The 15544-nt window shown below is 41.3% G+C and overlaps 1 protein-coding gene across 1 annotated transcript in view; it reads left to right on the top strand.

The window, feature by feature from the left end:
* Window positions 1–3939: 3939 nt before the first annotated feature.
* EHD4 (EH domain containing 4) overlaps window positions 3940–15544 on the top strand; it is an 81853-nt gene continuing 70248 nt past the window's right edge. The window contains exon 1 of the mRNA XM_039232879.1: window positions 3940–4244. Within this exon, the coding sequence (XP_039088810.1) occupies window positions 4009–4244 (236 nt within the window). The 5' untranslated portion in view covers window positions 3940–4008. The remainder of the gene's footprint in view (window positions 4245–15544) is intronic.

Below are 15544 nucleotides of genomic sequence, written 5' to 3'. Positions count from 1 at the left end.
AATTTTAAGTTTTACCTTTATGTCCATAGTCATTTGGGGTTAATTTTTACAAATAGTGCAAGGTATGGATCGGAGTTTATATTTTTGCATAGTATATCCAATTGTTCTAGCATTATTGATTGACAAGACTTTCCTTTATCCATTGAATTGTCTTTACATTTGTCAAAAATCAAATGACTGTACATGTGTGTGTCTATTTCTGAACTCTATTTATTATCATTTTACCAAGACCACACTGTCTTAATTTCCATAGCTTTATAAAAAGTCTTGAAATTAAGTAGTGTAAGTCCTCCAACTTTGTTAATTTTTTCAAAGTTGTTTTGGCTAGCTTAGGTCTTTTGCATTTACATATGAATTTTAGAATAAGCCTGTCAATTCTTACAAAAATAGAGGCCCGCTGGGATTGCACTACATCTATATATTAGTTTGGAGAAAATTGACATTTTAACAATATTGAGTCTTCTGATCCGTAAGCATCATATATGGGTATATATCTCCATTTATTTAGGCCTTTTTTATTTCTCTCAGAAGTGCTTGTAGCTCTTAGTGTATAGACCTTGTACATTTTTTATTTGATTTATCTTTAAGTGTTACATATTTTTGAATCTATTACAAATGACATTGATTTTTAAAATTTCACTGTCCAATTCATTCCCATTATACAAAAACATAGCTGATTTTTGTATATGTATCTTCTAACTACTACCCTTACTTAACCCACTTATTAGTCCTAGTAGCTTTATTTTTTGTAGGTTCCATAGACTTCTCTACGTAAATAGTTATATTTTCTGCAAATAGAGACAATTTTACTTCTTCCTCTCCAATCTAGATACCCTTTGCTTTTCCAGATACTGGTTAGAACCTCTACTACAACATTAAATAGAAGTGATAAGGGTAGACATCTTTACCTTGTTCCTGACCTTAGAGAGAAAGCATTCAGTTATTTCACCATTGCGGAAGTCTTGAATGTGCATTTTCAAGGTTTTTAATAAGTATGGACTCCAGAAAAGTGCCATTTTACACCATATGCAGCAATGTCTGAGATGGTACCTTTTTCTACACTCTTGGCAACATTAGGCATTATATTAAAAAAATAAAAGTCTGCCATTCTTTTTTTAAGTTTGGTTATTTTGAGAGTGAGAGCATAAGCAGAGAAGGGGGCAGAGAGAGACAGAAAATCCCAAGCAGATTCTGTGCTGTCAGTGCAGAGCCTGACTCAAGGCTGTCTTACCAATCGTGAGACCTTGACCTGAGCTGAAATCAAGAGTCTGACACTTAACCAACTGAACTGCCCAGATGCCCCAAATGTCTACCATTCTTAATGTTATCTATTTATGTTTAATTTGTTTCTTTGATCATTAATGGAGGTTAGCATTATTTAATGTTTGTTGTTAGTTGTCAATGTCATCTGCTAATTTTATGATGGAGTATTCTTTCTTAATAATTTTATAGTAACATTTTAAAGGTCGCATATCCTTAATTAAATATATTTATTATATATGTCTGGCAATATTTTTCCCAATTTGCCTTTTACCTTTGTTTATGGATTTATTTTTTATATATACTATTTTTAATAGAAGTTTTTAGAGCAGTCTTAGATTCATAGCAAAATTAAGCATAAAGTACAGAGAGTTTCCATGTACCCCCTGCCTCCCCAGTACATGACCTCCCACTATCAATATCACATACCACCAATATCCCACACCACAGTTCATCATAACCAACGAACCTAGTCTACACTGACACATCACTATCACCCCAAATCCGTAGTTTACATTAGGGTTGACTCTTGGTGTTCTGTGTTCAATGGGTCTGGACAAATGTATAATTACATGTGTCCACTTTTACATTATCAGACAGAATTATTTCACTACCCTATAAATCTCCTTGTTCTTCCTATTCATCCTTCCCTCTTTTTGAACCCCTTCGCAATCACTGGTCTTTTTTCTGTCCTCATAGTTTTTTGCCTTTTCCAGAATGTCACATGGTTACAGTCATACAGCATGAAGCCTTTTCAGATTGTCTTCAGTAATATAGATTTAAGGTTTCTCATGTCTTTCCATGGCTTAATAGCGTGTTTCTTTTTAGCACTGAATAATATTCCATCATCTGATTGTATCACAGTGAAGTCTATCAAGTGCAGGACATTTTGGTTCCTTCCCAGTTTTAGTAACTGTAAACAAAGGGCTATAAACATCCATGTGAAATTTTTGTGCAGCCATATGTTTTCAGCTTATTTGGATAAATACCGAAGGGTGCAATTTCTGGATCATATGGGAAAGAGTATGTTTATATGGGTTTGTATTTTTTTTTTAATACACTAAAGCTTTTACTTTTTTGTTGACAAACCTGTCAACCTTTATCTTCATAATTTCTATTGGTTTTGACTAGAAAAGCTTTTCTCTTTCAAAATTTTATAAATCTTCACAAATACCTTCTTTGAGTAGTTCTATGGTTTTATTTTATTTTCACATTTCAATCTTTGTTTTGACATGAGAAGATATCTAAGTTCATTTTCCTTTGGCTTTCTTTTCACTTCCTTAGTTACATACAGCTTCCTCTAAATATTTGATCCACACAGCAACTCCGAAGAAGTTTCCACTTTTCAAACTAGGAAACTGAGGCAGAGAGGTAGCTCATTGCATTTAAGGCCACATAGCCATCAATATATGTAATCAGGATCCACACCGAGGTCTTTTGACACCAAGTCCTGTTCTCTCTTCACCACAGCCCTGGCATTCAAAGTATAGTCCATGGACAAGCAGCATTGGAAACACCTGGGAGCTTAGTAGAACCGTGGTCTGGGATCTCAATCCATACCCCTTACCACGAAATCAGAATCTGCATCTCTATCAAGTTATAGAAGTACTATCGTGCATCATATTTCCCCAAATTTAGGGTGCATCAGAATCACCTGGGAGCACTTGCTGCGCTCCATCCCTCCTCAATATTTTAACTCAGTGGGTCTGGGGATGATGACCTGAAATCTTCATTTTAACAAGCATCCCAGGTTATTCTTATAAGCAGGTGGTTCCATTGCTGACTCTTGAGAAATGCTCTAAAACAACTGAGAGATATTCCCAAACTGTTGCCTAGAACATCAAAAGTGATGGCTGATTATTTCTCCCTGTTTCAAGGTAGATACATCCTTTTAATCTGAAAACAGAGACAACTAAGAGATAACAGTAACTTTTACATGTCAACATGTGGTAATTAGGTTGTAATAACGAGGATGATGATTAAATCTTTCATTTTACAGAAAGTCCAAAAAAAAAAAAGGGAAACTAAGGGCGAAAGGCCTTCAGTCGATCCTGAATTTAGTGGAGGCAATGCGAAGGAGGAGAAAATCCACCCAAGTAGACTGGAATCTTCTTCCCCTTAGTCAAATATTGTCAGTATGTCCGTGAGTCAAGGTCTCTTCACTAATAAAATAAGTAAATAACATGCCAGCAAGTAGAAAGAACCTGTCTGTCAACTTTCTGAACTTTTGTCCCCAGTATCATACGCCTGGGAAGAGTAAACTTCCGAGGAGACTAAGCAGCTTCCAGAGGCTCGTTTTTGCCAGCTCAGATTTGCCCGGAAGCCAACGCCACCTGGCTTGAGGTGGGGCCCCGGCGACCTAAGGGAGCGCTTCCGAGACCCGTTTGCGCGCTGGGGCTGGGGAGACACCGTCTCCTCCGCCCAGTCCTACCGACCGACTCCGTCATCAATAATTCATTAAGAACCTCCTCCCCATTGGCCGCGGCCACCACCCCGCGCTGGCAGCGGCCCAATGAGGAAGGACTTGCGAGAGCCTTCTGAATAGTAAGCGAGCTGTCGTGACGCAGAGACCAGAGATTGGCTGTGATTGCGCGAGGCGGGGCCAGCTCGGGCGGCGGCGAGAGCGGCCGGGGCAGCTCAGTGCCAGCCGGGGAGGGTCGAACTCGGAGCGGGGTCTGAGCGCGGCGCCAGCACCGAGAGGGCGGGCGAAGCGAGCGAACCCGCGACGGGCGGACCGGCTGCATCAGGATGTTCAGCTGGTTGGGGCGGCAGGCTGGCGGGCGCGAGCGTGCGGGTGGCGCGGACGCAGTGCAGACGGTGACTGGGGGCCTGCGCTCGCTGTACCTGCGCAAGGTGCTGCCGCTGGAGGAGGCGTACCGCTTCCACGAGTTCCACTCGCCAGCGCTGGAGGACGCCGACTTCGAGAACAAGCCCATGATCCTGCTGGTGGGCCAGTACAGCACGGGCAAGACCACTTTCATCAGGTAACCCGCTCCGCCCGCCCCTCAATCCTGCTGGGACTCCTGCTCCTAACACCCAGGTGGTGGCAGTCCTCCCCAGGTGTGCGCGCGTTGTCACCAGCCTCCTGCCGCCCTCGGACATCCTGCAGCCCCCACTGCCCCTGTGCTGAATCCCCTCGCGGTTGCTTCCCACTCCAGCTCCGGCGTGACCTGAGGTTCCCGCTCCTAGCGCGGTGCCCGGGTGCCCGCAGCCTCGCCCTGGGGCGCGGCCGCCCCAGAAGGGGCTGGCTCTGCCCACGCGGGCAGGAAGGTCCCTGGAACCCCTTCTCTGTGTACTCCGAGCCCTCCTTCCCTGCTCTTGTTAAGGCACTCTTCTGGCTGGCTTTATCCTGTCACCCTGGCCTGGGGACCCGGGCAAGGGAGGGAGGAGAGCGAAGCTATAATAAGCATCTTTTTGATGAGCGATTGAGGCCTAGGGCTAGAAATGGGGACGGAGGTGTGAGGTATCAGAATGGGCTCTTGAGTCATAGTTGGAGAATTAAGCCCCCAGCATGACTATTGAATGAAGGAATGAATGAATGGCAACAGTAGACGATATTACCAGTGCCCCCTTCCTTTGAAGACCTTGCATGCCAACCCCCACCACATTGTTGGGGGCAGCCGGTAGAGAGGCTGCTTTCATCAGCTCTTGCACAGCCTCGCCTTTATCCGGCCATAGGAAGTTAGATGTGTGTAGCAGCCCCAGTTAGTGCCCAGTGGAACCAAGGGGAGTGTCATATTACTCTTCGTTAGTTTCCATTTCCTAGGTGGGCCATTCCCTCCTCCCTTGACAACTGAAAATATTTGTCACACTCGCTCTGTCTCTAAAAGCAAACAGTTACTGTGCATGCGCTGGGGTTCGAATCCTATAGCTTCCTCTGAAGTGATTTTTGTTGGGAAATAATTTACATGGAAACAAATTGCTTTTTGAAGAGACTGCGTTACTTCTAAAGCAGAAGTAAGATAATTTTAAGATTCACTTTCTTTGATTAGGAACCGTGTTTTCCGGGGTTAAACCTTGTGCCAGTTAAAACTAAACATGTAAGGTTTGGGTTTAGGGTTTGGGAAACTGTATCTCTTCACTATTGACGTTCAACAGGTGTTCAGAAAACTGCATCTATATTTGGTTATATGCCACTTCTATTAAATAGCGGCCTCTTTTTCTCCATTCCAGTGACCTAAATAGTTCCCACAAATAGAGTAGTTGTCACTACAGGAAATATCCAGACCTACAGATGCACTCTGAATGAATTGAGCAAAGCAAATATACTCTATTGAAGTATCGTTCTAGATAGTAAAGTGAATGTGAAGGAAGACTGAGGGAAATAATTTTAAAGTTGATTTATATGGTGCTTATTAATAAAGTGAAAATAGCAGTCAAGATATCACCCCAGACACTCAATCCTTAGAAATGTTACAGTCTCTGGTACCTTGAAATATGCCAAACCATACCTTTAATGTCTCAGTAATACTAACCAGTTTTTAAGTATATGGGAATATGAAGTATTGTGACTAAGTGGCACAAAAGTGGGAGGTGGGCCTTTTGAAATACACAGGTCAAGGATAAGAAGCTAGCATTGTTGTAATTACAATAATTGTGGACGTTAGCAGTGACATATACATAGCGCCCTGGGCAGTTCCTCCTGTCTCTCTCTGTCTTGGGGCTTTACTTTGCTGTGTGTGCTCAGGGAGCCCTGTTGATGCTGTTACCAACCTGGATGTGATGTGGCCATCTCTCTCTACTCTCATAGCCTCACTCTACTCTCTTCTTCATCATTTGAGGGGAGCTTTGTGGAATAGCTAAGCATAGTTTTAAGAAGGATTTTGAGATTTGGCTCCTGACCACATCATCCAAATGGACCACTTCTCAGTAGGCACTGGAGCTATGTGCAACCTCAGGGTGAGGGGGGAGTCACCTTACCGAGAAGTCACTTGTCTTTGAGACCTTCCTTCACCTAAGTGACTTTGTCCTTGGGCTGTGGGCATAAAGTGGATCTGTGAGGTTAGAAGGAAATCAAGGTGGACAAGAAGCTTGGTGAGGCACCAGGGACCTGAGTTTGGTTTCATAGTGGAGCTAGGAGGAAGAGATTTAACTCCAGGGAGGAAATCCCCAAACAAAGGTGCAGCTACCCTCTAGAACCTGCCCTGGAACTGGGAAGCAGAGGGTTGGCTCACGGTGCTGACCATCCCGGATCCTGTTTGAATCCATGGCTGTCTTTTCTCTGAAACTGGTCAGTGGCTGGGTTGTTTGCTTCTAGCCACTGAATACTAGAAGTTCATACTTGGCTTAGGAGGATTAGGAGGAACTTAATGGAGGACCGTGGGGGAGAAGAAGGGGGGAAATAGTGAGTGAGAGGGAGGGAGGCAAACCATGAGAGACTCTTGAATGCTGAGAACAAACTGAGGACTGATGAGTGTGGGGGGGAGGGGAAGAGGGTGATGGGCATGGAGGAGGGCACTTGTGGGGATGAGCACTGGGTGTTAAATGGAAACCAACTTGACAATAAACTATTAAAAATTAAAAAATTAATTAAAAAAAAGTTCATACTTGGCTGTGGGGTGCACTTATCTACATAGTGAAAGATTCTTATCCACTTGGCTTCCTGTATATCCCAAGAGGTCACTGGTAACACAGAGCCTGAACTGATAGGAAGGAAACTTCTCTCATTCTAAAGCCACTCAGCAAGGCTTTTGGTGTGCATTGCACACCTTTAATAAAACTGTACTCTTACTTCATTTTGTCCCATGACGGGAAAGCAGGAAGAGCTCCCCTAAAACATGGTGAGCCAGAACTTCATCTGGAGTGAGAAAACTAAATGTGTGCCTTGTTTTATTAAAAAGGTCTTCTGGATGGGGTGGATGAAGAGCCTGAGTGCCAAAAACTACACTTCTTTTTTGGATGTGTATGGAAGGAGATTTGGTTGACCCTCCTCACATGGATCACAAAACTGGCCCAGAAGGAGACTTCAGATGTGATGGAGCTATTTGTCAAATTTTCCTTGGGGTAGAAGCAGAGCAGCTGAAAAACCTATTGTCCTGCTGATAGTTTTATTTCTCAGAGGACAGAGGGTGCTATGAGAGAAACCATGGGTGCTCGATCTGCCTTTACCCAGCAAGAAAGAGTTGGCCAAAAAAGAAGAGACTGGCACAGGGGAAGGTGGCCATGTTGTCTAACACTACATAACAAGCAAGGAAGGGTGGATATTGGGCTCAGACTTGTATCCAAAATTTGAGGAAAACAGATTTCATAGATTCCCCTAGAAAATTCCTGGGCTCAGGTGCTATGAAGGAAGACATTTCCACTGAGAAAGTGTGAGGCTCACTGGAAATCAAGTCACATGGTTGTATATTTTGATTTTAAAAAGCTCCATTTTCTTTCTTGATCCTACACCCTATCACCTTTTCCCAGAACAATTTATTCTAATGAGGAAAAAAGAGAAGTCACTCAAGACACTGAATGGGCCTTGAAAGGGTAGAGCCCAAAGTAATTAGACAAGAAAAAGGAATAGAAGGAATGTAGATTGGAAAGAAGTAAACCATCTCTATTCACAGAGGATATGATCATATGTATAGAAAATCCTAAGGATTTAGGAAATGCTAAAAAAAAAAAAAACCTTTAAAATAGGGAATTCCACAAAGTGTTAGGGTATAAGATCAATATATAACTTCAGTTATATTTCTATGAACTAGCAATGAACAGTCTGAAGTTAAGAAAATAATTCCATTTATAATAACATCTAAAAGAGTAAAATATTTAGAAATAAATTTAACAAAAGTAATGTAAAACTTGTGCACTGGAAACTACAAAATTTTGTTGAATAAATTAAAGAAAACCTAAAATAACGACAACATCAAAACACAGGAAAGACATCCATGTGCATGGATTGGAAGACTTAATATTTTTAGAAGGGCAGTACTGCTTATAGTGATCTGTGACTCAGCGCATTCCCTACCAAAATCCAACTGCCTTCTTTACAGAAATTGACAAGCTGATCCTAAGATTCATTTGGAAACATGAGAGATCCAGAATAAACAAGACTATTTTTTTTTTTTTGGTTTCTCTGCACCTGCAGTGTGATTTTTTTTTTAAATTATTTATTGTCAAGTTGGTTTTCATGTAACACCCAGTGCTCATTCCAACAAGTGCCCTCCCCTATGCCCATCACCTCTTTTCCCCTCTCGCCCAACCCCCTCAACCCTCAGTTGGTTTTCAGTATTTAAGAATCTCTTATGGTTTGCCTCCCTCCCTCTCCTTATCTATTTTTTCTGTCGTCTGTTAAGTTTTTCCTGTTTCATATATGAGTGAAAATATATGGTATCTGTCCTTCTCTGTCTGACTTATTTCACTTAGCATAACACCCTTGAGTCCCATCCACCATGCTACACATGGCCAGATTTCATTCTTTCTCATTGCCATGTAGTATTCCATCATATAGATAAACCACATCTTTAGACAAGACAGTCTTGAAAGAGAACAAAATTGGAGTTCTCATACGTCCCCACTTCAAAGCTTGCTACAGAGGTACAGTAAACAAGACAGTATGATAGTAGCATATGGATAGACATGGAATGACAATAAAATCAAAAGTCCGGAAATAAACCCGTATGTCTGGTAAATTTGTTTTTCCAAGGGTTCCAAGACAACTCAATGGGAGAAAGAACATTCTCTTCAGCAAATGATGGTGGACAGCTGGCTATCCACATTGCAAAAGGCATAGAGAGGGATGGCTAATGGGAACAGTGTTTCTTCTTGGGGTGATGAAGATGTTCTGAAATTAGATAGTGGTGTTAGTTGCACAACTTTGTGAAGATACTAAAAGCCACAGGATTGTACCCTTTAAAAGGGTAAGTTTTATGGTAGTACATAAATTACATCTCAATTAAAAGTAGAAAACAGGGGTGCTTGGGTGGCTCAGTCAGTAAAGCGTCCGACTTCAGCCCAGGTCATGATCTCATGGTTCGTGGATTTGAGCCCCACATTGGGCTCTGTGCTGACAGCTAGCTCAGAGCCTGGAGCCTGTCTTCGGAATCTGTGTCTCCCTCTCTCTCTGACCCTCCCCGGCTCATGCTGTCTCTATCTCTCTCTCAAAAATAAATAAAACATAAAAAAAATTTTTTTAAAAGATCCTTTAAAAAAAGTAAAAGTAGAAAACAATTCAGTCTTCTAACAGTTTAGCATCCTGTGATTTCTTTAATTTCCATAATTCTGCAGTTAGTGCCAGTCAAGTAATTTCTGCATCTGTACACAATAATTTAAAATAAAAATATTTCCAGAGAGAAAGCCAAAAAAAAGTGGGAATAAGCTAAAAGAACACATGAACTGGGGCACCTGGGTAGCTCTGTCGGTTAAGCGTCGACCCTTGGTTTTTGCTCAGGTCATAATCTCATGGTTTGTGGGTTCAAGCTCCAAATTAGGCTCTGTGCTCACAGCATGGAGCCTGCTTGGGATTCTCTCTCCCTCTCGACTCCTCCCCCACTCCCCTCGCCAAGATTAAAAAAAAACGAACACAAGCAGGAAAGGAGCTGAGGAGTAGACATGAGGGAATTGAGAGTACAAATAGCTATCACACAATCCCCACAATATGTTTTTTCCCCTGTATATTCTTGTCATTGTATAAACATGTTCATTCTTCGTAACACTCAAGTTAGTAAAATCAACGTATAGTATTTTCCTCTAAAATGCTTGATAAAGGATAAAGTAATTGTGTTTTAAAACTTTAAATATCACTTAAATATAGCGTTCCTAGAGAGAAAGAGGGCACGAGCTCCATATGCAAGTGTGGAAACAAAGTTTATGGACAGTTTGAAGCAGTAAGAAGCTGGTGGCTGGAAGGCAAAAATACCTCAGGCAGTAAAAGGCCTTTTTTGGTAGGATTAGAACAAGAAAAAGAACCAGGAAGTGATAGACCCACTTCTTGGGACTCTTGCTATAACTTTCACAGAAAGCAGAACTACTCAGCTATTAGTCTCTTTTCTTCTTTTCTCTCAAAAGCAAATGAGCCAGGGATTGTTTGAGAAGGGATTCAAGCCCAGAAGATGAGGACCCCTGCAGGGGCTGCACAGGCAGAGCCCAGTAAGTGCCCCGGTGGGGGAACAGATGGCAGGGCCGTCCAGGAAGAACACGTAGTTGTGCTCAAAGAACTGCATTTGGTAATTTTTAAGAAGCTGTGAAGAATATGAGGGGCACCTGGGTGGCTCAGTCGGTTAGGTGTCCAACTTCCGCTCAGGTCATGATCTTGTGGTATGGGAGTTTGAGCCCTGTCAGGCTCTGGGCTAACAGCTCAGAGCCTGGGGCCTCCTTCAGATTCTGTGTCTCCATCTCTCTCGGTCCCTCCCCCATTCACCCTTGTCTGTGTGTGTGTGTGTCTCTCTCCCAAAAAATAAGCATTAAAAAAATTTTTTTAAGTTATGAAGAATATGAGGAGTATCAGAACATTTGAAGCAGGCAAATGGCCCCATTTTCAGAAAATGGGGGGAGGCGTGGCATAGATCCTATTAAAGAACAAAGCTCTACTTTATCCTTTGATAAGCTCTAGACTCAGTTATTAAAGCAAAGAGAAGTGAAGGCACTCCCTAGGAGGCAGCCTGGTTTACCTTTTAAAGAAAATCATGTTAAGGAAACACTGAGCCGAGTTTACTGTTAGCCAGGCACTGGAGCCTCTGGAAGTGATGGTCTTTCCTGCCAAACACCATACCCTTTGTGGATCTTTCTCAAATGCTGAAATATTTAATTTTTACAGAAGAATGGATTATCTGTAATATATACGATCATACGTATATACCCTAGTGTCCACTTATTCAAGTAATATTGGTTTCTAGGAAGGGCATGGCTATCCCAGAACTTACATGGGGAATATAGATAAGAATCCACAAGCTATTAGGGCTCTGGGTGACAAGAGCTATGACACTAGAAGCTCAGGCTGGGATGGGGGCATAGGAGGGACCCTTCTTTCATGCTTGAAAGTTGGTTCCTCAGCCTAAAAGCCCTGAGGAATGAGCCAGAATTAGCTGCTCAAACAAGACCAGGAAATGAGGGCAAAAAGTGTCAATGATGAGGCCCAGGTTTCTTGGATACCTGGGTGGGCAGTGGAGCTACCCACCGAGATGGGGACACAGGGAGAAGAAGAGTGGGGGCATAATTTGAGTTTAGATTTAAATCCATGTTGAAGTGGACATGCGGGTGTAGAGTCCACAAGAGGTTGGACATATGGAGCTGGAGTGAAAGGAAGAGGAGCTGTGGAGACACGGGGAAAAGGCACCAGAGAGGTGGAATAATGCTGGGGGACAATGGGAATTTAGAGCCATTGTACGGCTCTTTTGCTTGTGAGTAACAGAATCTCAACTGATAAAAGCTTAAGTAAAAAGGTACGTTTTCTCATGAAACTCATCAGCCCAGGATGAGTTTCTTCCCCGTTCTTCCCGCTTAATGACCCCAAGGGGAAAAAAAGAATATTTTCCCCAACAATTTATGCAAAAGTCTTAGGTTTGAGTCTCGTTGGTTAGCCCTTGGCCATATACCCATCCCAATTCCTCAAACCAGGGGAATGAAATACCCATGCCTGCAGTGGGGTGGTCAGCCCCCAAACCATGTGGACTAAGAGGGGGGGAAAGGTGGCTCCTCAGGGTGCTGCTACAAAAAAGGAAAAGTATTTGCTACACAGATGAGACATCAGGCAGCCCCCCACAAAAGCCAGGGAAAGTGGGGGCATGGTTAGCAGGGTTGGATGCTTCTGGGAAAAGGGTTGGAATGGATCCAGTGGATTAGCCATCAGGAGCCAGGGTGACCTTGGCAAGAGCCATGCCAGTAAGTGGTGGTGATGGAAGCCAGGTGGCGGTGGGTTGAGGAATGAGTGGGAGGCGGAGTGTCAGATATAGAAAACTCTCAGCAACTGGGTCCTGGAGGGGAGGAACCATGCCCTGGTCCCAGGCATTCCAGTGAAAGCCTGTTAAAAGTTGATGGAAGAGAAGCAGCTGGTAGATATTTCAGAAACCTAAGAGGCAGGACTCGGAGCAGGGGAGTGGGGGCGCCAGGACAGGGTGAGTGTGGTGTGGGTGGCAGTAATCATGTCTGGGAGACACTGCAGGTTGGCCTCTTATCCACTTGTTACATTATCTACCTGACAAATGGCAGCCATGCCACAGGATTAGGAGAAATATAAGGGGAAATGTGTTTTGTTTTATTTTGTTTTTAATTATAAAATTCTCTAACTCACATAGAAGCTTACTTCTCGAAGACATTCAGTGTATTTTTCAAAACTTTGGAAAATTATGAACTAGAAAGCCACGGTTCCTGGATCTGGCTGCAGGTCAGAATCACTGGGAGACCAAAGACAGATTGTAGGGCCTGAATCCAGACCCCCTGAATTGGAATCTCTGTGGGAGAGGGTCAAAAATCTATTTTTGTTTGGTTTGCTCTTGGTTTTTATAAACCGCCTCTCAGAGTAATTCTTAGGTGGCTTCCTGCAGGAAATTTTTGGATACCACTGAAAGACAAAGTTCAGCTAATGGAATCTTGATAGTTGAACCATTTAAGCTTGAGAAGCAGGTCGGCCTCAACCCAGAAGAGAGGCTCACTTTGGTGTCCCTTCCATGGCATGTGGTCCAAGCTCCATCTGTTCACATTTTTTTAATGTTTTATTTATTTCTGAGGGAGAGAGAGAGAGACAGCGTGAGCAGGGGAGGGTCAGAGAGAGAGGGAGACACAGAATCTGAAACAAGCTCCAGGCTCTGAGCTGGCAGTCAGCACAGAGCCCGACACAGGGCTCGAACCCATGAACTGTGAGATCATGACCTGAGCCAAAGTCGGATGCTTAACCAACTGAGCCACCCATGCACCCCATCTGTTCACATTTTTAACAAATGACCTCGGTGAAGACATGGAAGTCACGCTTACAAAACTGGGAATTATGCAAAAAATGCAATTAATAAACAGCCTTTTTCACTTAATAGGATATGATAAACTTTTTCTTGTATCATCAATTACTCTTCAGAAATAGCTTTCATGGCCTCACCCTAGTCTATCACACAGCTTGGAACATTGTTTCTAATTTCACGCTGTTATCTATAATATTGCAGTGAACATTCCCGGCTTATAAATCTTTGTATATCTAGATTATTTTTTTTCCTTAGAAAAAAGCCTGTTCTGCTGAGTATGAATTACTATGTCAAAAGGTATAAATATTTTTCAGGTTTATATATATTCCTGATTTTATACATATACATACTCACACACACATAAATAATACATATTTTACACTAAAACCTTGGTTTGAGAGTGTAATTCATTCCAGAAACATGCTTGTAATCCAGAGCACTTGTATATCAAAGCGAATTTCAAGAACTGTTGGCTCAGTTGTGATCATATGATGTTCAGCGTCATGTACTACTCATGTTGAAAGACATCGCTCATTTATCAAGTTAAAATTTATTAGAAATGTTTGCTTGTCTTGCAGAACACTCGTAGAACAAGTTACTTGCAATCGAGATTTTACTGTGTATGAAATAAAACATTATATATTTTATTCTGAATATATCTATGTGCATATATTCCTTTTTCAGAAGTTATTCCAAATTAGATTCCCGCCAGAGTCTAATATGAGAATTATTATTTCACCAAACTGTCACTAAAACTATGTATTATTATTAAAAACAAATGTGATGGGAAAAAATTTATTTTAATATGCTTTTTTTTTTACTGTGAAGTTGAACTTAAAAATGTGTAATTATCATCTCTATTTCTTTGTGAGTTTTCTGTGAACTTTGTCCAATTTTCATTTGGAGTGCTAGATTTTATCTTGTAGATGTTTAAATGTTTTGCTCAATGATGGTTCTCAGTTTTTTGTCACAATTATTATATTTTTCCAGTTTGAGGTTTGCCTTTTTAATTTTTATAATTTTTGACAGGGAGATGTATTTAATATTTGTGGTCAACGCAAACATTTCTTTCCTCTTTGATGTCTTTTATGTCTCTAGAAAATCCTTAGGGGCGCGTGGGTGGCTTAGTCGGTTAAGCTTCCGACTTTCACTTAGGTCATGATCTCGCGGTTCGTGGGTTCGAGCCCCGTATCGGGCTCTGTGCTGACTGCCAGCTCAGAGCCTGGAGCCTGTTTCAGTCTGTGACTCCCTCTCTCTCTCTGACCCTCCCCTGCTCATGCTGTCTCTCTCTCTCTCTCTCCTAGAAATAAATAAATAAATAATAAAAAGAAAATCCTTAAATATTCCAGAGTCCTTAAATTAAAAAAAAAAACTTTCAAATAGTTAACTCTTTAATCCATTTGGAAATAAAATCAGTTATATTGGGATCTTTTGGAACCTTCTTTTCCTTTTGTGTTGTTCTGTTGATAGATTCTTATGCCCAGATCATATTGTCTTAAGGATTGTCATTTTAAAATGTTTTTTAATTAAATGGTAACACAGACCCTTCTGATCTCATTTCTCTTTGTTTTTCAAATACTGTCAATCATCATTTCCTGTTATTCTTTCAGAAGAACTTTAAAATTACTTTATTAGATTCTTCCCAGAAAATCCCGCTGGGATCCATTTGTATTGGAACTGCATTATATCTTGGTGTTTGCTCTTCCCAAGCAGGAACTCAGCATGGCTTTTACTCAGACCTTTTATATATCTCAGAAAGGTGTTTGATTTACTCATTTAGGTTCTGTATACTCTTATTAATGCCGTTCTTAGGCATTTTATATTCCTTTACTCTTATGAATCAGATTTTTTCCTTTATATTTTCTAGATGGTATTGCAAGAATGCAAGAAAGGTACTGATTTTTATGCATTTTTGTTATGTACATGTTCATTTGATTCAAGTTATTCTGACAGATTTTCAGTAGATTCTCTTGGGTTTTCTAGATAGACAGCTGTATCAACTACATTCATGATTACTTCTTTTCCTCTTCTGTTTGATCTTTTATTGTACTAGGAAGCAAAACTGATATGAAACTTCTAACTTTGATGATAATGCTTTTGTTATTTTACCCTAAGATATGTTAGCTCTTGGTTTAATATTTTATAAATTAATCACATTAATAAATTATCTTTCTATTACTAATCTTAAAAGAATTTCATTTGGAAAAAACTAGAACAGATGTTGAGCTTCATTAAATGCCTTTTTACTTTTTCCTTTAGCCTGTGTTCTATGGAAGGCAATTCTGGGAGATTGTTTATAGGTGTTCCAAAAGGGTTCTATAGTTAAGTAACTTTGGGAAGTGCTGTGTTCTGTAGCCTCCTCATGAAGCTTTCCAGCGCTCCCAGATCAACCTAAATAAAGTCTTGTGTCA

The sequence above is a fragment of the Hyaena hyaena genome, unplaced genomic scaffold, assembly GCF_003009895.1.
Source record: "Hyaena hyaena isolate Hyena2069 unplaced genomic scaffold, ASM300989v1 scaffold_70, whole genome shotgun sequence".
Lineage (NCBI taxonomy): Eukaryota > Metazoa > Chordata > Mammalia > Carnivora > Hyaenidae > Hyaena > Hyaena hyaena.
The sequence above is the reverse complement of the archived record's forward strand: the minus strand, read 5'-3'. Positions and strand labels throughout refer to the sequence as shown.